The sequence below is a fragment of the Schistocerca americana genome, chromosome 8 (assembly GCF_021461395.2).
Source record: "Schistocerca americana isolate TAMUIC-IGC-003095 chromosome 8, iqSchAmer2.1, whole genome shotgun sequence".
In the NCBI taxonomy this organism is placed as follows: Eukaryota; Metazoa; Arthropoda; class Insecta; order Orthoptera; family Acrididae; genus Schistocerca; species Schistocerca americana.
Genome location: NC_060126.1, coordinates 249636640 through 249661656, shown reverse-complemented (window position 1 = coordinate 249661656; position 25017 = coordinate 249636640). Strand labels below are relative to the sequence as shown.

Here is a 25017-nt window from a genome sequence, read left to right as displayed (position 1 = left end):
GGTCAGCGTAGCCCCGCTTATCGAGGATTTCAATTCCTTGCACTGCGCTCTCTCATTGCATTTGTGCCTTGAAAATGACGAAGTGTTGAACTGTCGGAATATCGGCAGTTGTGGAAGACGTCACTCGCCTGCGTCCCAGCAAGTTGTTTGAATAATATCGTTTACATTCAGTAACGTTCTTGGTTTTCCAATTTTGAAGCGTTGATCACAGCAATCTACACTCTATGCACAGTGATCCTATGTCGTGGCTCTTAGAATTTCGAAGTAGTGACCACCAGTCTGCCATAAAAGCAAGATAAAGTTGTCAATAGTAAACGTATTTTAATCGTAGTAGGTATATCGTATTTTTTCGAGAGATAGCAAGCGTTTTTCACCATATAGCTATTTTCATGCATTTCGGTGCAATTGAAAATGCCTCGAATCGGAGGTTCAAAATCCTAATGGTTCCCTTGTGAAAATACTCTCTCGTCGCAAATGCGTTAACACCGTAGTAGTATGTATTATGCATCGCACTTTGTTGTTGCATATGCTTGCCACTTGTGTAAAAATAAACAACTGACCTGCCAGTTAGACGGACAGCGGCACACGAAGCCGTTATACTTGTCTTCACAGGTTCCGCCGTTCCGGCAAGGGTTGCTGGCACATTCGTTCGTCGACAGACTGTTCCGAAGCCTCGTGAGAGAAGACTCCAGCCGGGACACCTACAGCAAAATCAAAATTAAAATTAGATAATTATCTTCGAATTTTGATAAGACTCAATACACATCTCCAGTATTTCTCACAGAACTCCAAAAGCTGTAAACACATGCGTCTCAAACAATGAAATACAAGCAGTAGAAAGTATCCAGTGTTTTGAACTACTGATATGAATGGAGAAAATAGCTTATTCTGCATATTTCCTTTCACTCATGAGTTATGATATCATTTTCTGGGGAACTCAACTTCCAGGTTCAGTATTTTCACAATAAAGATGTACAAAAGCATTGTATTGAATGTTACTTCTAGAACACCTTACAGAGATCTGTTGTAAAACTAGGTACTTTGACAACTACTTTACAGTGTAAATATTTATTAAGGTTTTAAGTCGTTATCAATATTTCTCTTTTCTCATACAAGTACCGTAGTAAAAAACATGAATACAACTCTAGGGCAAAAAGCAACCTCTACAAAGACTTCAAAGGGTTAACATTAATACAGAAAGGAGTCTGCTATTTGGGTACATATGTATTCAGCAACCTACAAGAACGTGAAGAAGCAAATATTTGCGATCAATGACTGGTGGGGAATTTGACAAAATTTCATGTCAAATGTAACGTAGATAATGTGTATCGGTTTAAGGGGGGTAGGACGTCAAACAGGCCGACTTGGAGCAGGAGAGGCACCACAGGACATTTCAATTTCCACTGTCTATAATTTTACAAATAAATTTATAAAACTTTGTCAGAAAGACCTGGAAGGATTCAGAATTCACACTCTTAGCAGTGGAAGTTGTAAAACATAACGAAATAATTTTTTTTTACATGTGAAATTTCATCTTTTATTTTCACTTAGTAATGGCAGCATTTGTTGCTATAGGTGCACTTTTCTTCATAAATAAGAGATTCTTCGATGAATTTTGCACAGCATACAAACCATACTTAAAGGAGTATGAGACTCTAGACTTTTCCGTATCTATTAAAAACTGTGGTAAAAATTGAGGTAATTAACTACAAAATTTGTGTTTTTTCTAAACATGAAGTTTAAAATACAACAGCTCATTCGTTTTTTCATAAATTAAATAAATTCTAGAGTTTCATGCACCTGTAAGTGTGGTATGTATGCTGTGCAAAATTCATCGAAGAATCTCTCTAACTTATGAAGAAAAGTGTACCTATAGCAACAAATGTAGCCATTCGTAAGTGAAAAAATGAATTTTCACACGCAAAAAAAATTATTGTTATGTTTTCGAGCTTCCACTGCAATGAGTGTGAATCCTGAATCCTTCCTGGTGATGCTGACAAAGTTTTATGAATTTATTTGTAAAAGTATAGACACTGGAAATTAAAATGTCCTGTGATGCTTCTCCTGCTCCAAGTCGGCCGGTTTGACGTCCTACCTCCCCTAAGATTCAAATCCTTCCAGTCCACTGAATAGTAACCTCATATAAACTCTTAAATTTAACGTTTTAGATTATTATATAATTTAGAATTAGCACTGTAATGCTCGGATAATGACAAAGACAACAAAACCATCCTTCAAGGAGCAGAGCAGAGGGCGCTAGATGCTTTCTTACCTAGATTTGGCAACTAATATTGCCCGTAAAACGCGGATAGAATTTCCAAGTCTGTAAACGATGCTGTGGCGAGTGCGAAGAAATAGGTACGCCGACAAGAACTAGGGAAAAGAAGGTAGTTCTTAATGCAGAGATCATGTGCTATCGATGTGGTTAGCTTTGTCACCTTCCACGACATTAGCCTTGTCACATTAGAAGAAACTGTAGGAAACCGCAATGTGGGAGGTGTAAACGAAATGGACATTCAGAGCGGGAATGTCACCGCAAGTTTCCACACGTATAAAGAAAGTTGTTACGGAGTTCCCACCCAGTGTTAAACGAGTAAAGGCATGGTGTAGGCATTGTGCAGCGTTCCTGTACAGGTGAGCACAAGATGTCTGTTTGAGGTACCAATGGCGAAGGAATGTTTGAACGGCTGTGTAGGAGGAAAGAAGTGTAGATTTTTACAGGATGCAGGATTGTAGGTATCCGTAGCAGCACAGGGTATACTTGCTGTTAGGCGTTTTAACCCTTCTTATTGTGGACTAAGTGGTGCAGATGAAGGTAGTATTCATTCGTTCGGTTCGGCATTGATGAACTTCCGAGTGGGAGGGGGAGTATCTTTTCGGACTGCGTGGAAGTACTTCTTGAGTTAGAAATAGCTACGATGTCATACTTGGACTGAATTTTTTTTGAGTAAACATCACGGCAAAGTCGATCTGGAATGATGCAGGTGGAGGGGACATCGAAAAATATTGTGACAACTTCACATGTCATGCATGCTATAGTACTTAATCAGAAAAGACGCCATAGCTGACTAGCAAAAGTCAGAAAAAGATACTTCACTGCATAATACTGGCTTAAGCAAGCAGAAAACATTGAAAACATGGAACCATGTAAAAATAAGTGCACAGCACCACTGCTCAGGCACAAGAACATTCAAGAAGGTTAACACACAAGTGTTGATCAAAGTAGCTACAAGCCAATGTCAGAGAATAAATTCAAAAACCAAGGTCAAAGAACAAGTTCCAAAATATCTGTGCACTATAGTACAGTCACAGAGAGATACACATGCACTAAAAGAAATACAATAAAAGCAGACACAAATGTATATTTGTTCACCTTTAATTTAATTTATTTTATCCAGTTTTTCTTTTTCACTTAATTTCAATGCACATGATAAAAGCAAGCCAACCTTTTCGTGAAAACCACGACATAAGAAAAATATACATACTCATGTACAATAATATGCAATACAACAGTCACATGATGCTATTGCAAGGTCATATGATACTACAATGTCCCATAATAAAAACTGTAATTGGTCTGCACACGTGGTACAAATATTAAGCAATATATAATACGGGATTGACCATTCAGATATACAGCATATTTTACTCAGATTTTTGTGCCCCCGCTCACCACTCTCTTTAAACTCTTACGCTTTTATGGAGTATGAATAATTTCACAGATGCCTTTCCTTGGATATGATAACAGATGTGTATGTATTTTCTGATAATGACTTTGTTGTAAGATTTTTGATATTGATGCTGTCAGATAATATAAGGCGTATTGGGCATATGTAATGTTCCGATTATTGGAAACTAGTTTAATAAAACTGGTTAGGGATGGACAGTAGGGCCGCACATGTTATAATAATATGAATAATTACTATTTCTGTATGACAACGTTCGAACTGATTTTAGCCTTGGCATCTCAATTGGTTACACAATGTTTAATCCTAAACTTCTTTGATTGACTTCACATGGGAATGTTTTTGGTTGTTGTTTGTTTTTTGTGCTCCCTTTTCAGTGGTTATTACTTCTCATAATGTTTTAACATTATATATTTATGTGCATTTTTATTATGGTTTTGTTCTCACCAGATCTTTGGTTTGTTATGTGAAAGTGTAATACCACTGGATTTTTAATAGTATTATGTGATTATTATGTGACATAATACTGTATACAGTCTGCAGCTCCTCATTTCAGTACACTATCCATGTGATTTGATGTTGAGTCGTTTGCTGCTGCCAGCTAGAATGATCATTGTAGTTGGATTGCCTAATATAATTTTCCGTACATCGCATACCTAAGTGCAGTTTCATACAATATAGGTCTTACTACACAGTCAGTTTGTTTTTATTGCGTGACACTGTAGTATCATGTGACATTGCAATAGCCTCATGTGACTGTTGTATTTCATATCATTGTACATGACTGTGTATATTTTTCTTATGTGGTAGTTTTCACAAATGGTTGCTTTCCTTTTATCATGTATATTGAAATGCTGTGACAAAAATAGGATAAAATAAATAAAATTAAAGGGGAAATAATTATAAATTTGTCCTGATTTATTGTATTTCTTTTATTGTAATTTTAGTGTATGTGTATCTCTCTGTGACTGTACTATATTGCACAGATAATTTGGAAATTGTTCTTTGACCTTGTTGTTTGACTTTGGATTGTAGCTTCTTTCATCAACACTTGTGTGTTAAACTACTGGATGTTGTTGTGCCCAAGCAATGGTGCTGTGCACTTACTGTTGTTACATGGTTCCATGTTTTCAGTGTTTTCTGCTTGCTTGAGCCAATATCATGGTGAGAAGTATCTTTCTCTGACTTTTGCTAGTCAGTTATGGCGTATTTTCTGGTTAAATAGCATGTATGACATGTGAAGTTTGCACAGCATTTTTCGAAAGTACGCTTAATTTTTCCAACTGATAATTCTCATGAAAATGTAACATGTGTTGATATTCCCTGTTTTCACTTTGTTTCCTTGTTTTTCTTGCCAGCGCTGTGAAGATGATCAGTGATCGAAACCGGTTGTGAATAAATATTTATTGGTACAGAACAGTTGTATCATACATTTCTACAAGTATATCACTGCTGTTGAAGGTCGTCTGAAAAAATATTTGCTTTACGAAGTAGCTTCCCTAAGTCTACAAAGGCTATAAACGTAGGTTTGCCTTTCCTTAACCTGCCTACTAAGATAAGTCATAGGATCAGTAATGCCTCGTGTATTTCCACATTTCTCCTAAATCAAAACTGATCTTTCGCGCTGATTGACTTCTACTAGATTTTCGATTCTTCAGTAACCAATTCGTGTCAGTAGTTTCCACCCATGACTTATTAAACTGATAGTTCGCTAATTTTTACACCTGTCAGTAACTACTTTCTTTGGAATCGTAATTATTACATTCTTCTTGAAGTCTGAGGGTATTTCTCCTGTCTCATACATCTTGCACACCTATGGAAGAGTTTTCTCACGGGTGGCTTTTCCAAGGCTATCAGTAGTTCTGACGGAATGTCGTCTACCTCTGAGGGTCTGGTTTTGACTTAAGTCTTTCAGTGCTCTGTCAAATTCTTCTCGCAGTATCGTATCTCCCATCTTATCTTCATCTACGTCCTCCTCCACTTCTATTACCTTCAAGTCAATCTCCGTTGTGTGGACCCTCTGTATACTCCTCCCACCCTCCAGCGTTCCCCTCTTCGCTTCAGACTGGTTTTCCATCTGAGCTCGTGATAATCATGCAATTGATTCTCTTTTCTCCAACGTCCTCTTTAATTTTTCTGTAAGCGGTATATATTTTCCCCCCAATGAAAAATGCTTGTAAATCCTTACATTTTTGCTCTAGCCGTTCCTGCTTAGCCATTTCGCTCTTCCTGTCAAACTCATTTTTTAGACGTTTGTACTCCCCTTCGTCTGCTTCATTTACTGCATTTTTATATTTTCTTCTTTCATCAGTTAAATTCATTGTCTCTTTTGTTGTCCAAGGACACTTCACTATTTAACCTCTTAAAGCTCGCCTTCTATAGTATTCCATTCCCTTGCCCTAGTCAACTGTTGCCTAACGCCCCCTCAGAAACTCTCAACAAACGCTGGTTCTTTCAACTTACTCAGGTCCCATCTCCTTAATTTCCTACCTTTTTACAGTTTCTTCACTTTTAATCAAGAGTTCGTAACCAATAAATTGTGCTTAGAGTCCACATCTGCACTGTAAATGCCGGACGATATAAAATCTTGTTCCAAAATCTGTGTCTTCCCGTTATATATCAGTCTCAAAGCTTCCGCTATCTGCAGACCTCTTCCGCATATACAACTTATTCATGAATCTTAAACCAAATGTTAGCGATGATTAAATTATGCGCTATGTAAAATTCGTGTCTACCTCTTTCATTCCTTTCCCTCAGTCCATATCCACCTGCTATTTTTCCTTCTTTTCCTTTCCTACTATTGAATTCCAGTCCTCCGTCACAACTAAATTTTCGTCTTCCTTAACTATATGAATTATTTCATTTATCTCATCATACATTTCTTCGATCTCTTCATCATCTCCGGAGCTAGTTATGTAAACGTGTATTACTGTGGTAGGTACAGACCTCGTGTCTAACTTGGCTACGACAATGCATTCACTATGCTATCCATAGGAGCTTATCAGTGTTCCTATTTTTTTTATTCATTATTAAACCCAATCCTTTACACCTATTTGTATTTGTAACCCTCTATTCACCTGACAAGAAGTCCTGTTCCTGCTATCACCAAACTTCACTAATATCTAATTTCAACCTACCCATTTCCCTTTTCAAATTTTCTAAACTACTTGCCCGATTAAGGGAAGCTACATGAATATGTCACTCACTTCACCAAAAGAAATAACTTCCATAATAAAATCTTTGAAAACAAAGCATTCTAGTGGTTACGATGAAATATCAACAAAATTAATTAAGGCATGTTCTTGTGAGTTTAGTACAATTCTAAGTTACTTGTGAAACCAGTCAATTATAACTGGGGCATTTCCTGACTGGCTAAAATATGCAGATGTTAAGCCTCTATTCAAGAAAAGGGATAAAGAGATACCATCAAACTACAGACCGATTTAACTTTTGCCAGCATTCTCAAAAATCTGACCACAAACAACATATTATCAAGAACACAGAGTGGATTTCTGAAGGGTTCTGATATCGAGAAGGCTATTTACACCTACAGTGAAAATGTACTTAACTCATTAAATAACAAATTACAAGCAGCAGGTATTTTCTGTGATTTGTCAAAGGCATTTGATTGTGTGAACCACAACATCCTTTTAAATAAATTCCAATTCTATGGTGTCACGGGCAGTGCTGCAAAATGGTTCAAGTCATACCTAGCTAACAGGAAACAAAGGGTGTCAGTACAAGGGACTAGTGAATTAAGTCATCAGTCATCATCAGAATGGGAAGAAATTGCAAGTGGTGTCCCACAAGGATCCATCTTAGGGCCATTGCTTTTTCTTGTGTACATTAATGATCTCTCATCAGTTACACTGCCAGAAGCAGAGTTCGTTTTGTTTGCAGATGACACAAGTATAGCAATAAATAGTATGTCGAGTGTAGTTCTAGAAAGATCTGCTAATGATATTTTCATGGATATTAATAAATGGTTTAAAGCCAACACATTGACATTAAACTTTGAAAAGACTCACTACATGCAATTCAGAACCTGTAAGAGGTTTCCACCCAGCATATGCATAAAATATGAAGAAGAGCAGATAGAAGAAGTTGACAGTCTTAAATTCCTGGGATTACAACTTGATAATAAATTCAGTTGGGGGAGCACACCACAGAACTGCAGAAACGCCTTAACAAATCTGTATTTGCAATTCGAGTGTTAGCAGACATAGGCGACATAAAAATGAAAAAGCTTGCATACTTTGCCTACTTTCATTCCATAATGTCATACGGTATAATATTTTGGGGTAACTCTTCAAGTCAAACAAAAGTTTTCAGATTCCAAAAGCGTGTAATACATATTATTTGTGGAGTAAATTCACGGATGTCATGTAGAAACCTCTTCAAAGAACTGGGTATACTAACTACTGCCTCTCAGTATATTTAGTCCTTAATGAAATTTGTCCTAAATGATATATCCCTTTTTCCAACAAACAGCTCAGTTCATACATACAATACCAGGAACAAAAATGATCTGTACAAAGACTTAAAAGCACTTACTTTAGTTCAAAAAGGGGTCCACTACTCAGGAACACTCATCTTCAATAATTTGCCAGCAAACATAAAAAATTTAGTTACAAGTAAAGATCAATTTAAAAGGAGCCTGAAAGACTTACTAGTGGCCAACTCCTTCTACTCCATAGACGAATTTTTTAATAGGAATAAATGATGTATTGTATATATTCATACTATTAGTATTGTTATTTCAGGTAAAAAAAAAAACTTGACATGTTCCACATCCACGAGGATCTCCTCAGCATGGATCTATGGAACGAAAAACTAATCTAATCTCCTCCGATCCGTAGAACGTCAGTTTTCTTTCTCCTGGTGACGTCATCCTCCTGGATAATCCCCACCTGTAGATTCTAATGGTGGACTATTTACTTCCGGAATATTTTACCCAAGAGTTCGTCATCATCATTTAACCATACAGCAGAGCATCTACCCTCGGAAAAAATTATGGCTGTAGTTTACCCTTGCTTTCAGCCGTTCGCTGTACCAGCACAGTAAGGCTGTTTTGATTAATGTTACGAGGCCATGTCAGTCCGTCATACAAACTGCTGCCCCTGCAAGTACTGGAAAGGCTGCTGCCCCTCTTCAGGGGCAAAAAAAAAAAAAAAAAAAAAAAAAATCTGGCGTCTCCACAGGTACCACTGCGTTTTGGTTGAACCTGCTGTACGGGTGTCTGTATCGCTGAGGCACGCAAGGTCCATTGTTCGTGGGGGGACGTACTGGGTAAATGCTCGAAAGTAGAAATATCTTTGACATAGCATAATAGTATACCGTAATGTGTAATTTGCGAGATAAATACTCGTAGGAGGTGGCATATAGGTGCCGAAGTCTTGTTGAAAAAGATAGAAAAGTATTTTACGAAAAAAAACTTCGAAAATTAAACAAAAGTAAAAGAAGATAGGCAGTACAATTCGTTACTCACCCTTCCAGTAAGGCTATTTACTCTGCGTCGCAAGGCGTTAACAGCAGTCTGCAAGAGAAAACGACTGTCAGCTTGTACTTGTAAATTGTAACATACAGGTGTAAGATAAAAACCTGTCGCTTGTAAAAATCAAAGGAAATTATCTGTGGGGCGTACAAGAAAATGGCTGCGCAAATGCTACAAAGGCTAGAAAATAGTGACTGCTGGAAGTCTGGTACAATGAATAAAATTTACGTATTTATTATGAGACTATACGATTAATTTAACTGTTAAGGAGAATTGAAATTAATTGGTGGGGAAAGTAAGAGAAGGAAATTTTGTTGTCAAACATGGATTGAGGGAAATGAATGAAAGCGGAAAGCTCCTGGTAGATTTTTATGCAGAGCTCAATATTCTCACTGCAAACACTCAGTTTCAGAAATGTAATATAAGATTGTATACGTGGAAAACCCCTGTAGACGTATGAAGTTTATAGAATGGTAACAAAAAGATTCACGCAATTATAGCTTTCGGCCATTAAGGCCTTTGTCAGAAACAGACACAGACACAAACGCAACTTTCACACATGTCTGCAGTCTGAGATAACTGAAACCATACTGTGAGCAGCAGGACCAGTGCATGATGGGAGTGGCGACTGGGTGGGTTAAGGAGGAGGCAGGGGCAGGGAGGGGAAGGTATAGTATGGTGGGAGTGGCGGACAGTGAAATGCTGCAGTTTAGACGGAGGGCAGGAAAGAAGGTGGGGAGGGGGGGAGGAAGTAGCAGAAAGGACAGAAATAAAAAGAAATTAAAAGACTGGGTGTGGCAGTGAAATGACAGCTGTGTATGGGAACAAAGAGTGGGCTGGATGAGTGAGGACAGTGACTAATGAAGGTTCAGACAAGAGGGTTACGGAAACATAGGATGTATTACAGGGAAAGTTCCCACCTGCACAATTCAGAAAAGCTGGTGCTGGTGGGAAGGATCCATATGACACAGGTTGTGAAGCAGTCATTGAGATACCTTGTTTGTCAGTGTGTTCAGCAACAGGGTGGTCCACTTCTTTTATGGCCACAGTTTGTCGGCGGCCATTCATGTGGACAGACAGCATTTTGGTTGTCATGCCTACATAGAATGCAGCACAGAGGTTGGAGCTTAGCTTGTAAATCACATGACTTGTTTCACAGGTAGCCCCACCTTTGATGGGATAGGTGAGGTTAGTAATCGGACTGGAGTACGTGGTGGTAGGAGGATGTATGGGACAGGTATTGCATCTAGGTCTATTACAGGTGTATGAGCCATGAGGTAAAGGATTAGAAGCAGGGATTATGTAAGGAAGGACATTTCTCATTTCAGGGCACGACGAGAGGCAATCGAAACCTTGGCAGAGAATGTAATTCAGTTGTTCCAGTCCCGGATGGTACTGAGTTATGAGGGTAATGCTCCTCTGTGACCAGACTGTGGGATTTTGGAAGATGGTGGGGGACTGGAAAGATAAGGCATGGGAGATTTGTTTTTGTAGAAGGTTAGGAGAATAATTACGGTTAGTGAAGGCTTCAGTGACACCCTCGGTATATTTTGAGAAGGACTGCTCGTTACAGCAGATGCGGTTACCATGGGTGGCTAGGCTGTACGGAAAGGACTTCTTGTTATGGAATGGATGGCAGCTGTCGAAGTGGACGTATTGCTGGTGGTTAGTAGGTTTGATAGGGATGGAGGTACTGAAGCAGCCATCTATAAGGTGGAGGTCAACATCTAAGAAGGTGGCTTGTTGGGTTGAGTAGGACCAGGTGAAGCAAATGGGGGAGAAGTTGTTGAAGTTCTGGAGGAATGTGGATAGGGTGTTCTCACCTTCAATCCAGATAGCAAAGATGTCATCAATGAATCTGAACCAGGTGAGGGGTTTAGGATTCTGGGTTTTTAGGAAGGATTCTTCTAGATGGCCCATGAATTGGTTGGCATAGGATGGCGTTATGTGGGTGCCTATAGCCATACCCCGGATTTGTTTGTAGATAATGCCTTCAAAGGAGAAGTAATCGTGGGTGAGGATATAGTTGGTCACGGCGACTAGGAAGAAGGTTGTTGGTTTGGAAGCCATACAGCGTCTGGAAAGGTAGTTTTCAACAGCAGTAAGGCCATGGGCATTAGGAATGTTAATGTACGGGGAGGTGGCATCAACAGTGACGAGCAGAGCACCATGTGGTAAAGGGGCAGGAACTGTGGAGAGTCGATGGAGGAAATGGTTGGTATCTTTTAAACAGGAGGATAGGTTCTGGGTAATAAGGTGTTGGTCTATGAGAGCAGAGATTCTCTCAGTTGGGGCACAGTAAACGGCCACAATGGGTCGTCCTGGATGGTTGGGTTTATGGACTTTAGGAAGCATGTAGAAGGTGGGGGTGTGGGGCGTGGTAGGGGTAAGTAGAGAGATGGACTCTGGGGAGAGGTTTTGGGATGGGCCTAAGGATTTGAGTAGTGATTGATCCTGCTGGATTACTGGAATGAGGTAAAAAAAAAATGGTTCAAATGGCTCTGAGCACTATGGGACTTATCTTCTGAGGTCATCAGTCCCTTAGAACTTAGAACTACTTAAACCTAACTAACCTAAGGACATCACACACATCCATGCCCGTGGCAGGATTCGAACCTGCGACCATAGCGGAAGCGCGGTCCCATACTGTAGCGCCTAGAACCGCCCGGCCACCCTGGCCGGCTGGAATGGGGTCACTGTGGCAAGGTTTGTAGGTGGAAGTATCTGACAGCTCATGGAGTCCTTCGGCCAGGTAATCCTTGCGCTTCAAAACAGCGGTGGTGGAGCCTGTGCCTGTAGGTATGTGTCTATTACTGACAAAGGCCTTAATGGCCGAAAGCTATAATTATGTGAATCTTTTTGTTGTGCCTATCGCTACTCAGCATCTCCGCTGTATGGTGAGCAGCAACTTTCCTTCTCTAATATTGTTACATTCCATCCAGGATTTTCCATTGTTTGATTATGTAATTGTAAGACAGATATTTAGAAACCAGGTTCTAAACTGAAAAATTGTTCCAGGGTCAGATGTGGAACTATAATTCATTGACTCTGAAATGCAAATTAAAGGTAAAGAAATTGCAAAAGAAGTAGCAAATTAAGGAGATGGAACCTAGATAAGTTGAAGGAAGGATGGATGATTACAGTTGAGCGTCCCGTCGACAACGAGGTCATTACGGACGGAACAGAAGGTCGCATTACGTAAGGATGGGAAAGGAAACCAGCTGTGCGCATTTTTACATGAACCATAACAGTATTTACCTCAAGCGATTTAGGGAAAACACAGAAAACCTAAATCAGGATGGCTGGATGTGTGTTTTTTCCAGTGTGCTGGAAACTGCACCAGATCACTCGGTTTCGATAAGACGAAAAAATATTTAGGGAAAACACAGAAAATCTAAATCAGGATGGCTGGATGTGTGTTTGTCCAGTGTGCTGGAAACTGCACCAGATCACTCGGTTTCGATAAGAAGAAAAAAGCAGATGTTGAGAACTTCAGCGGAGACATTAGACAAAGGTTGCCTGAGACAAGGCAAAGAATAGCAATATACGATAAGTTGATGGCTTCGTAGGGTGAAATATTGTACAAAGAAGATTAAAAAGTAGGAAAAAGACTAGATTAATCTGAAGTACATTGCAATATGGAAATGTGATCCAGTGCCTCAAGAATGGACAACGAAAATTTTAATTCCCATTCTTAAACTAAACAAAGATCCTCTTAACCTTCGTCTAACAGACCGACAGCGTTATCTCCACGTTTGGTAGAGACGTTTGAAAGAACGGTTAAAAACAAATTAGAATGGTGGATGGAGAGGAATGATGTTCTGCCCAAGATCAGTTGGGATTTTGGAAAGGAAAGAGTTCTCCTGACAATAGAGATTTTGACAAATGACATTCAACAGACCTTCGGGAATTAATCTTTCACGTTTCCGTTTTTCTGTGACATAACTGGAGCTCACGACAAAGTGAAAACCACAGTACTAGAAACAAAACTTGCTTCCAGAATGAGTTTTTCATGCTGCAGCGGAGTGTGCGCTGATATGAAACTTCCTGGCAGATTAAAAATGGTTCAAATGGCTCTGTGCACTATGGGACTTAACAGCTGAGGTCATCAGTTCCCTAGAACATAGAACTACTTAAACCTAACTATCCTAAGGACATCACACACATCCATGCCCGAGGAAGGATTCGAACCTGCGACCGTAGCAGTCGCGCGGTCCGGACTGAAGTGCCTAGAACCGCTCGGCCACCTCGGCCGGCACAGATTAAGACTGTGTGCCTGACCGAGACTCGAACTCGGAACCTTTGGCAGGCTGTGGCTAAGCCATGTCTCCGCAATATCCTTTCTTCCAGAAGTGCTAGTTCTGCAAGGTTCGCAGATGGGCTTCTGTGAAGTTTGGAAGGTAGGAGACGAGGTACTGGCGGAACTGAAGCTGTAAGGGAGGAAGGATCGTGAGTCGTGCTTGGGTAGCTCAGATATTAGAGCTCTTGCCCGCGAAAGGTAAAGGTCCGAATTTGAGTCTCCGTTCGGCACGCAGTTTTACGCTGCAAGGAAGTTTCAAAACTTGTTTCAACAGGATGACCTCTTAAAGATTTAAACTTATCTGAGAAATTAAGCCTTTATCAGAAAGAAGAATCTATGTTAGGTACAACGGTAATGCCATCGGGCCTTGTGTACTGGACAATGCTCTTCCTCAGGGAGCCAAACTGAGCTCCCTCCTGTACATAGTGTATACTCGAAACCTTGAAAAATGTTTCTCGCCAGGAGTATTAACGTTACAACTCATTGACGATCTTTGCCTGTTGAACCGCTGAACCAGGAGAAGAAATTATAGATCACGCTGTATCAAATCTTAGAATCTGGCTGGAAGAGACTGGCTTGGAGGTAATACCGGAAAAATCATCAGTACGGGTGTCGATTTTACGCGAAGAGAGTTCCATATTGCCCGGGCAGTATGAAGCTATGTGGAATAAACATCACCTTCCGCAGCCAAGCGAAGATTTTAGATATGAGAAATGACTCGAGGTTAATGTGAAGACCTCACATAATGATATTTCTTCTAAGATACACTCCTGGAAATGGAAAAAAGAACACATTGACACCGGTGTGTCAGACCCACCATACTTGCTCCGGACACTGCGAGAGGGCTGTACAAGCAATGATCACACGCACGGCACAGCGGACACACCAGGTAACGCGGTGTTGGCCGTCGAATGGCGCTAGCTGCGCAGCATTTGTGCACCGCCGCCGTCAGTGTCAGCCAGTTTGCCGTGGCATACGGAGCTCCATCGCAGTCTTTAACACTGGTAGCATGCCGCGACAGCGTGGACGTGAACCGTATGTGCAGTTGACGGACTTTGAGCGAGGGCGTATAGTGGGCATGCGGGAGGACGGGTGGACGTACCGCCGAATTGCTCAACACGTGGGGCGTGAAGTCTCCACAGTACATCGATGTTGTCGCCAGTGGTCGGCGGAAGGTGCACGTGCCCGTCGACCTGGGACCGGACCGCAGCGACGCACGGATGCACGCCAAGACCGTAGGATCCTACGCAGTGCCGTAGGGGACCGCACAGCCACTTCCCACCAAATTAGGGACACTGTTGCTCCTGGGGTATCGGCGAGGACCATTCGCAACCGTCTCCATGAAGCTGGGCTACGGTCCCGCACACCGTTAGGCCGTCTTCCGCTCACGCCCCAACATCGTGCAGCCCGCCTCCAGTGGTGTCGCGACAGGCGTGAATGGAGGGACGAATGGAGACGTGTCGTCTTCAGCGATGAGAGTCGCTTCTGCCTTGGTGTCAATGATGGTCGTATGCGTGTTTGGCGCCGTGCAGGTGAGCGCCACAATCAGGACTGCATACGACTGAGGCACACAGGGCCAACACCCGGCATCATGGTGTGGGGAGCGATCTCCTACACTGGCCGTACACCACTGGTGATCGTCGAGGGGACACTGAATAGTGCACGGTACATCCAAACCGTCATCGAACCCATCGTTCTACCATTCCTAGACCGGCAAGGGAACTTGCTGTTCCAACAGGACAATGCACGTCCGCATGTATCCCGTGCCACCCAACGTGCTCTAGAAGGTGTAAGTCAACTACCCTGGCCAGCAAGATCTCCGGATCTGTCCCCCATTGAGCATGTTTGGGACTGGATGAAGCGTCGTCTCACGCGGTCTGCACGTCCAGCACGAACGCTGGTCCAACTGAGGCGCCAGGTGGAAATGGCATGGCAAGTCGTTCCACAGGACTACATCCAGCATCTCTACGATCGTCTCCATGGGAGAATGGCAGCCTGCATTGCTGCGAAAGGTGGATATACACTGTACTAGTGCCGACATTGTGCATGCTCTGTTGCCTGTGTCTATGTGCCTGTGGTTCTGTCAGTGTGATCATGTGATGTATCTGACCCCAGGAATGTGTCAATAAAGTTTCCCCTTCCTGGGACAATGAATTCACGGTGTTCTTATTTCAATTTCCAGGAGTGTATAAGCAAAGATGAATGCACTGTATAGCCGGCACATCGTGGGGGCTCACACGATAATCTGCCGACCTCGTATAGCACTCTCGTGAAATCTCTCTGGGATTATGGATGGATGTTATACTATGATGGGCCAACAAATTTGTAACCAAACTGGACAGAAGTCGGTATCGCTTTATTCGAATGTGCACTGAAGTCAAGCTATACACACCTGCGATGCTCTCCTCGTTGAGGCAGGGGAACCACCAGCGAGTATTAGAACATTAAAACTTGCGAATAAATTCATTCTGGAGCGAATCTCACAGACCTGACAATATAATGATTCTCCAAAACCGTAGACCGAAATCAACGTTAAACTCAGTACCACCTTCCTGAATTTGACGAGGTTGTATAAGGATGAATCGAAGACCATCGGTAGTGACAAAGTACGATGCGCCATATAGAACCCTGCAGAAAATTATTAAGCCCTTTATTCCGGACCTAAGAAGGAAACAATCTACTAGGCGGAAGCCATCGCAATTAGGGAAGCAGTAAAATACAGCAGATCTTGCGCACAAAGCAGTACGCTGATGTTAACCGAGGCCACAAGCGTGCTAAAGAGCCTCAAAAAATCAGAATGGAACAAAAGTGTCTCGTCTATAATTATAGACATTATTAAAGAAATGGCGATAACCAAGCAAGAAAACTAAAAAGTTTCTCGTGGATTCCAGGGCACAGTGACATCTTTCATATTGAAATAGTAGACAGCTTAGTGAAGCAAGTAAAGGACTTAGGCGAAATATCGAGCTTAATCAATGAAACAGCGAGAAACGATTGGCAGACGCAACGAGATTCGACCAAGATTTAGAAAGGAGTGCATTATGCCCAGCTGTAAGCTAATAGAGCATTATCTCCTTGGAGCACCGATAGGAATAGAAGCAGACGATTCGTAACAATGCACTTACATGATGACAAATTTCCAACCCACCTATTCAAAGCAGGATCTAAGGAACCTCCTTTATGTGATTTATGTAATGAAAAAGAAAGACTTGAACCATCCACTATTCCCGTGTACCAGATCATCACGACAAAAATCATTTATCAGCTCATTGGTTAACGCAGATGCTCCCCTATCAACGTCATCTTCAGCATTGCTGTGAATGCAGGAGAATAAACTGTTACTGAATGTGGTGTCCAACCACTTAAATAAGCGTCTCCTAACTATATAGATATGCCGTGTAGACGATAATGTGGATGTTTTGTATGATGTAATGCCTTTTGTTATGGTGTAACCACTTTATGAGTAGTTTCGGGTGATGTCATATAGCAATAATTTATTCATAGAATACTTTAGTTTTTTGTAAATGGCAATTAACTAAGTGCGTGGTAGAATAAGCATTAAGAATGGTGATATGTAAATGTGATGGGTGCCTGTATGGTGATGGTCAAATGACAATAAAGAACATTGAATAATATATAACACATTACACTTAATTGCTGAATGGTGTAACTACAAAAATACAACAAATCAATCAAGAAAAATGTAAGGCAGGCCCCTAAAAATATGCAAAATGCCAAAGCAAGTATGGCTCACAGAGAATTGAAAATCCCTAGAGAAGTGCATGATTATAGGAAAGATAGATGCTACACTACTGGCCATCAAAATTGCTGCACCAAGAAGAAATGCAGATGATAAACGGGTATTCATTGGACAAATATATTATACCAGAACTGACATGTGATTACATTTTCACACAATTTGGGTGCATAGATCCTGAGAAATCAGTACCCAGAATAACCACCTCTGGCCGTAATAACGGCCTTGATACGCCTGGGAATTGATTCAAACAGAGCTTGGATGGCGTGTACGGGTACAGCTGCCTATGCAGCTTCAACACGATAAGACAGTTCATCAAGAGTAGTGACTGACGTATTGTGACGAGCCAGTTGCTCGCCCAGCATTGAACAGACGTTTTCAATTGGTGAGAGATCTGGAGAATGTGCTGGCCAGGGCAGCAGTCGAACATTTTCTGTATCCAGAAAGGCCCGTACAGGACCTGCAACAGGCGGTCGTGCATTATCCTGCTGAAATGTAGGGTTTCGCAGGGATCGAATGACGGCTAGAGCCACGGGTAGTAACACACCTGAAATGTAACGTCCACTGTTGAAAGTGCCGTCAATGCGAACAAGAGGTGACCGAGACGTGTAACCAATGGCACCCCATACCATCACGCCGGGTGATACGCCGGTATGGCGATGACGAATACACGATTCTGATGTGCGTTCACCGCGATAACGCCAAACACGGTTACGACCATCATGATGCTGTAAACAGAACCTGGATTCATCCGAAAAAATGACGTTTTGCCATTCGTGCACCCAGGTTCGTCGTTGAGTACACCATCGCAGGCGCTCCTGTTTGTGATACAACGTCGAGGGTAACCGCAGCCACGGTCTCCGAGCTGATAGTCCATGCTGCTGCAAACGTCGTCGAACTGTTCGTGCAGATGGTTTTTGTCTTGCAAACGTCCCCATCTGTTGACTCATGGATCGAGACGTGACTGCACGATCCGTTACAGCCATGCGGATAACATGCCTGTCATCTCGACTGCTAGTGATACGGGGCCGTTGGGATCCAGCACGACGTTCCGTATTACCCTCCTGAACCCACCGATTCCATATTGTGCTAACAGTCATTGGATCTCGACCAACGCGAGCAGTAGTGTCGCGATACGATAAACCGCAATCGCGAGAGGCTACAATCCGACCTTTATCAAAGTCGGTAACGTGATGGTACGCATTTCTCCTCCTTACACGGTGCATCACAACAACGTTTCACCAGGGAACGCCGGTCAACTGCTGTTTGTGTATGAGAAATCGGTTGGAAACTTTCCTTATGTCAGCACGTTGTAGGTGTCGTCACCGACGCCAACGTTGTGTGAATGCTCTGAAAAGCTAATCATTTGCATATCACAACATCTTCTTCCTGTCGGTTAAATTTCACGTCTGTAGCACGTCATCGTCGTGGTGTAGCAATTTTAATGGCCAGTAGTGTACTTATAGGGAATTTTGAATAGAGGAACCTACAAGTTTAATTCGTTTTTATAATTTGTTGCCTGTGTCGTTAACCAGTGAAATGACACTGTTGAAAGCATTACATGTACCAAAGAGTATACAAACATCGAAATGACTCATATCTTGTATGTAAGGCAAAGTTGGTGGCATCGGCAGAGCTACTGCTTAATTGTCTTCAGAACAGATGCTTTTTAGAAGCACTTCAGAGAAGAGCCATCCGTTGTAATACTCTCAAAGGCGAAAAAAAAAACCAGACTAGGAGGATTTATTCGAATGGAAAGGAAATTGGTAGATGTGATACATGTGCAGCCAAACAAATGATTACAATTTCAGAAAAATTGGATGATTTGTTCAAGAGAAAGAGCTTCACAGACGGAGTTAGCCAATTATTCGTCTGACTGTTATTCAAGCATTTCTTCGACTTGGCATTAATTGATAGAGTTGTTGGATGTCCTCCGAGATATCGCTGGTCATTGGGGCTCAGTTCGAAGCGGGACTCAGCACTGAAGGCAATTAGAGTTCAGTCAATGATATTCCAGGCTGAAAACGTGTCTGGAGATGCCCCGGATGGCGGTGGGATACCAACTTCTATCGCTCCCCATATGGCCCGACAATCAGGAGTGATGGTCTGGGGTGCCATGTCTTTCCACAGCAGAAACCATTTGGTTGTCACCCGCGGCACCCTTACAGTACAGCGGTAAGTATACGATATTCTACGCCCAATTTTGTTGCCCCTCAAGTCACACCATCCAGGGCTTACATTTCAGCATGATAACGTCCATTCACCCACGACGAGAGTTCCTACTGTCTGTCTTCGTTCTTGCCAAACCATATCTTGGCCAGCAACGTCGTGGATATCTCCCCAATTGAGAACTTTTGGAACATTATGGACAGGGCCCACCAACCAGCACGGTATTTAGACGCTCTAACGCGCTAGTTGGACAGAATGCAGTACTCTATCCATCAAGAGGACGTCCAAAAACTCTTCAATCAATGCCAAGCTGAATAACTGTTTGCGTAAGGGCCAGAGGTGCAGCAACGCGTTAGTGACTTGCTCAGTTTGTGAAGCTCTTTCTCCTGAATAAATTATTCCATTTTTTTCTGAAATTGTAATCACTTGTTTGTTAGTACATGTGTATAATATGTACCGATTTTTATGTCATTAGGATAATGAGTCTTTTTTTTTTCTTAGAGTGAATAGTAATATTCTGTCAAATCTCAGTGTATGCAATCTTTGCAACATAGGTGTAAGGGAGCTCCTACATTTTGCTACGACAAAGGCATACTGAGGTTCAAATGCCTTTAAGTCGACAGCTGTATCGTTGGCTGCTATTAATATATACGTAACAAGGTATAACAATCTTTAGTTGATACGTAGCAGTTAACTTTCGTTGGTCAGTGGATAGAGCTCTGTAAAGTGTAAAGCGTCACCAGTAATTACGATCGCTATTTCATGGCATTTATAATGGAGAGTCTTACATGTCTGACAATGTATTTCTGCAGCTTGCATATTTTTAAAGTGCCTAATGGCATTATATCTTTAACGTACGCAATATTAAATGCATTACATGCACGTTAATATCTGAAATAATGCGAAGTAGTGATTAGCGTTTTCCTTGTTTAAAGAACTTGATAATGGGATCATGCTTTCTCTAGACGTGTAGTGTTTTTAAGTTAAATAAATTACACATTTGGACAATTGGGTGGGTCGTAATTTCGTTCTGGTTAGACGACACAGAGCACGCGATTTGTGGGCACGTGCCGCTTAGTATAGCCTCGCTGGTACTATTACAGGAGAGAGGCACTCACCGTGCTGGCAGCGGTCGCGTTCCCTCTCTCGAGCATGGCCACGCGTCTGAGAAGTCCATTCGGCCCGTTAATGGCGTCATCCAGCTGTGACAGAAGGGATGAGCCGTCCGGAGCACCAGGCCTGCGGCTGCTGCTGCCGTTCACTGCCTGCAAAGCAAAAAGACAAGAGAAAGTCTTATTGAATGCCGTTATGTCACCACACAAGTCTCTGTGATTGTGGTGGGACCTAGGCATTAGAAGCATTTAGGTAAAACCAGGTACTACTTCACACTCAGCGTCCTGAAACATATTTGTTTAGTAAACAACAAATCGCTTACTCTGGAACTTACTCCCATCAAGTAGGGCACAGTTTTTTCACCTCTAGGGTCTTAAAGCGCAGTGTGGTCTACTATTGGAAGTCGTCGTCTCCAAAGCCCGACAATATGTGTATAATACTGATAGTTTACCGGGTTTCTAAGCTCATGTCACTCGTCACAGAAGAATGCTGACGCAAGACGCAATTTTTTACGTGAATGGGAATTTGCAATCCACAAAATGGAATTTGCACGTCGTCTCTATGGTCCGACAGTGAATGTAGTGCTTATTGCATTATGAATTAATCTGTGTATGGTGCGTGTAATGCTTGGTAGTGAAGATGAGTGGCAACGTAGTACTAGCTTGTTACGTTTTTAGATGCTATGTCCTTGGCTGTCGCTTCCACTGCGGCCGCCGTCTACGCCTCGGCCTTGCCGTCTCCCTCCGAAGAGAAGAGGAATGACGTGTACCTCTGGTACCTGATGTTCCGATACACTTGCCACACGGCAACGCCCTGCGGTTTGCCATCGTGCCAGGCGCCTGCATCTGACACTGTTCGACCTCGCTGCGCCATCCGCTGCAGTATGGAGGCGGAACGTTCAGTGGACACTAAAAAACTAAAACTAAACACCGTCCGACCAGGCTGTGGAAGGCGCAACGGTACCGACCGGCCGCCGTGCCATCCCTAGCCCACAGGCGTCACTGGATGCTGATATGGATGGGCATGTGGTCAGTGCACCGCTCTCCCGGCCGTACGAGACCGGAGCCGCTATTTCTCAATCAAGTAACTGCTCAATTTGCCTCACAAGGGCTGAGTGCACATCGCTAGCCCAACAGCGCTTGGCATGCCGTATGGTTACCCATCCAAGTGCTAGCCCAGCCCGACTTCGGTGATCTGACGGGAATCGGTGTTACCACTGCGGCAAGGCCGTTGGCGATCAGTGGGCACAGCCAGCACTATTCCGCATCCGCGAAGCCATGTGACGCCGCCCAATTCCTGGTATCCTTACGCCGGACGGCCTGTATAGGACTGTCAGCTGCAGCTCTCCAGAAGAGTGCGCCGCCGAGTCTACCGCCGAGTAAACGACGAGTCAGCGCTACAGCACTGCCGGACGAAGACAACGCCAGTGCACCACCGATCGTGACCATAACCGATTCCGGCCTTGTGGAGTAATCAATGGTGATAGTCTGTGTGCTTTCTCTTGCACATTCATAGAACTGTATGCATAGAGTGACAGTTCTTATCAGATCAGGACGGTCTCTTGTGTCCTTTGTAGAGATAAAATTCCTGTTGTTCATGTTTTCTCGTTACTTCCTCAAAGAAATAAATTCTATATTTCAAGGCTACATGGGAACTGGCTTCTTTTTGCGTGTACTATGCCATGACCGGACACTTCATTAAACAGTTACATGGGAAATAGTATTGTACATTAGGGATAAATCGAAAAATGTTTCGCTGTTGTGAACTCTAGCGGATGGAGGCTCCAGTCTTGATCCAGCCATCCTGTTTCGTGAGTTCCGTAAATTACCTGAGGAAAATGCCGGGATATTTCCTAATATAACGCCAAAGCCGACTCTCTGTCTCACTCTGTCAAACTAGACCTGTTAGTATCTAATGCCTGAACATATGAATTACGTTTTTTTCTTGTTCTTAAACTGTAATACCATGACATGTCCAGTACCCTTGTGAAAACGATCCACAAATAAATAAAACTACCAGTACTACTATTATTCATTGGGTGTGTTGTGTGGTGTGACACGTCATGACAGTTAGGCATGGTCATTTTTTTCGTATGGCTAACACTTGACATGTGGAAGTTTTCTTCGTTATGGTTATATCTATTCTACATCTATATCTACATTTATACTCCGTAAGCCACCCAACGGTGTGTGGCGGAGGGCACTTTACGTGCCACTGTCATTACCTCACTTTCCCGTTCCAGTCGCGTATGGTTCGCGGGAAAAACGACTGCCGGAAAGCCTCCGTGCGCGTGATCTCCTTGGTAGATATAAGTAGGGGTAAGCAATATATTCGATACCTCATCCAGAAACGCACCCTCTCGTAACCTGGACAGCAAGCTACACCGCGATGCAGAGCGCCTCTCTTGCAGAGTCTGCCACTTGAGTTTGCTAAACATCTCCGTAACGCTATCACGCTTACTACATAACCCTGTGACGAAACGCGCTGCTCTTCTTTGGATCTTCTCTATCTCCTCTGTCAACCCGACCTGGTACGGATCCCACACTGTTGAGCAATACTCAAGTATATCTCGAACGAGTGTTTTGTAAGCCACCTCCTTTGTTGATGGACTACATTTTCTAGGGACTCTCCCAATGAATCTCGACCTGGTACCCGCCTTACCAAGAATTAATTTTATATGATCATTCCACTTCAAATCGTTCCGTTCGCATACTCCCAGATATTTTACAGAAGTAACTGCTACCAGTGTTTGTTCCGCTATCATATAATCATACAATAAAGGATCCTTCTTTCTATGTATTCGAAATATATTACATTTGTCTATGTTAAGGGTCAGTTGCCACTCCCTGCACCAAGTGCCTATCCGCTGCACATCTTCCTGCATTTCGCTGCAATTTTCTAATGCTGCAACTTCTCTGTGTACTACAGCATCATCCGCGAAAAGCCGCATGGAACTTCCGACACTATCTACTAGGTGAAAAGCAATGGTCCCATAACACTCCCCTGTGGCACGCCAGAAGTTACTTTAACGTCTGTAGACGTCTCTCCATTGAGAACAACATGCTGTGTTCTGTTTGCTAAAAACCCTTCAATCCAGCCACACAGCTGGTCTGATATTCCGTAGGCTCTTACTTTGTTTATCAGGCGACAGTGCGGAACTGTATCGAACGCCTTCCGGAAGTCAAGGAAAATGGCATCTACCTGGAAGCCTGTATCTAATATTTTCTGGGTCTCATGAACAAATAAAGCGAGTTGGGTCTCACACGGTCGCTGTTTCGGAATCCGTGTTGTTCCTACAGAGTAGATTCGGGGTTTCCAGAAATGACATGATAGGCGAGCAAAAAACATGTTCTGAAATTCTACAACAGATCGATGTCAGAGATATAGGCCTATAGTTTTGCGCATCTGCTCGACGACCCTTCTTGAAAACTGGGACTACCTGTGCTCTTATCCAATCATTTGGAACCTTGCGTTCTTCTAGAGACACGGCTGTTAGAAGGGGGCAAGTTCTTTCGTGTACTCTGTGTAGAATCGAATTGGTATCCCGTCAGGTCCAGTGGACTTTCCTTTGTTGAGTGATTTCAGTTTCTTTCCTATTCCCTGACACTTATTTCGATGTCAGCCATTTTTTCGTTCGTGCGAAGATTTAGAGACGGAACTGCAGTGCGGTCTTCCTCTGTGAAACATCTTTGGAAAAAGGTGTTTAGTATTTCTATTGCGGTGTTTAGTATACCTGATGTTAATTCATATAAATTAATTTGAAAAAATATTATTTAGAGAATTTTCAGTATTATGAGCGTATCGTATGACCTGTTTTAGACACACAAGAGGGCAGGTGTTCAGAATGTAGTAAAGAAATAAGTAGTCCACTGTGCAACTTTCCGCCACTTCTGCCTAAAACTGACCACGAACAGTATCTGTAGGCTATATTATCGAAAACTGAGACCCTGGCTGTGTAGAAATACGGGATACTTTTTACAAAAAAGTAAAAACTCTTTATTACGAATCTTCCTTTGGGAGATGGTCGGCTATAGAAAAAAAAAGATGTAAGAAAATGACTAATTTACTGCACGTGGATATAACAACGAACTAAACCAACATAAATTATTTTCTGGTATAACAACTGAGTTAATTTTGAGCTACTTACATCGAAAATCTGGCATTTTATAGCCATTTTCTGCAAAATTGGTGCTATCAAATAATACATAACGGTTTAGGGGCCTCACGTACTATGCTATACCCTGCCTAACAAAAAGAAATGAAGCATCCAGAGGACTTGACCGGATGTCCTTGTGACTTCGACACGTACACATCGGCGGCGGGTATGCAACACACTCTTAGTTGCAATTTGCTGTGACACATCACAGTACATTACTGCTGGTTGTGCTTAGTCATGTTACCAGTTCTAGTATGGGATATAAGGGGCATGAACGGCGCCAGATGTTAAGTGATAACTAGAAGGATACGGAGGTGCGGCGTACTCGTGTGACACAGCGCT

At 42.4% G+C, this 25017-nt stretch overlaps 1 protein-coding gene across 1 annotated transcript in view; it reads right to left on the bottom strand.

Moving 5' to 3' along the window:
* Positions 1–21967, bottom strand: part of LOC124545739 (cubilin-like) — a 718402-nt gene extending 696435 nt beyond the window's left edge. The window contains exons 1-3 of the mRNA XM_047124681.1: positions 21836–21967; positions 20525–20671; positions 561–701 (exon numbers count right to left, since the gene is read on the bottom strand). Coding sequence (XP_046980637.1) covers positions 561–701; positions 20525–20671; positions 21836–21967 — 420 coding nt within the window. The remainder of the gene's footprint in view (positions 1–560; positions 702–20524; positions 20672–21835) is intronic.
* Positions 21968–25017: the final 3050 nt, after the last annotated feature.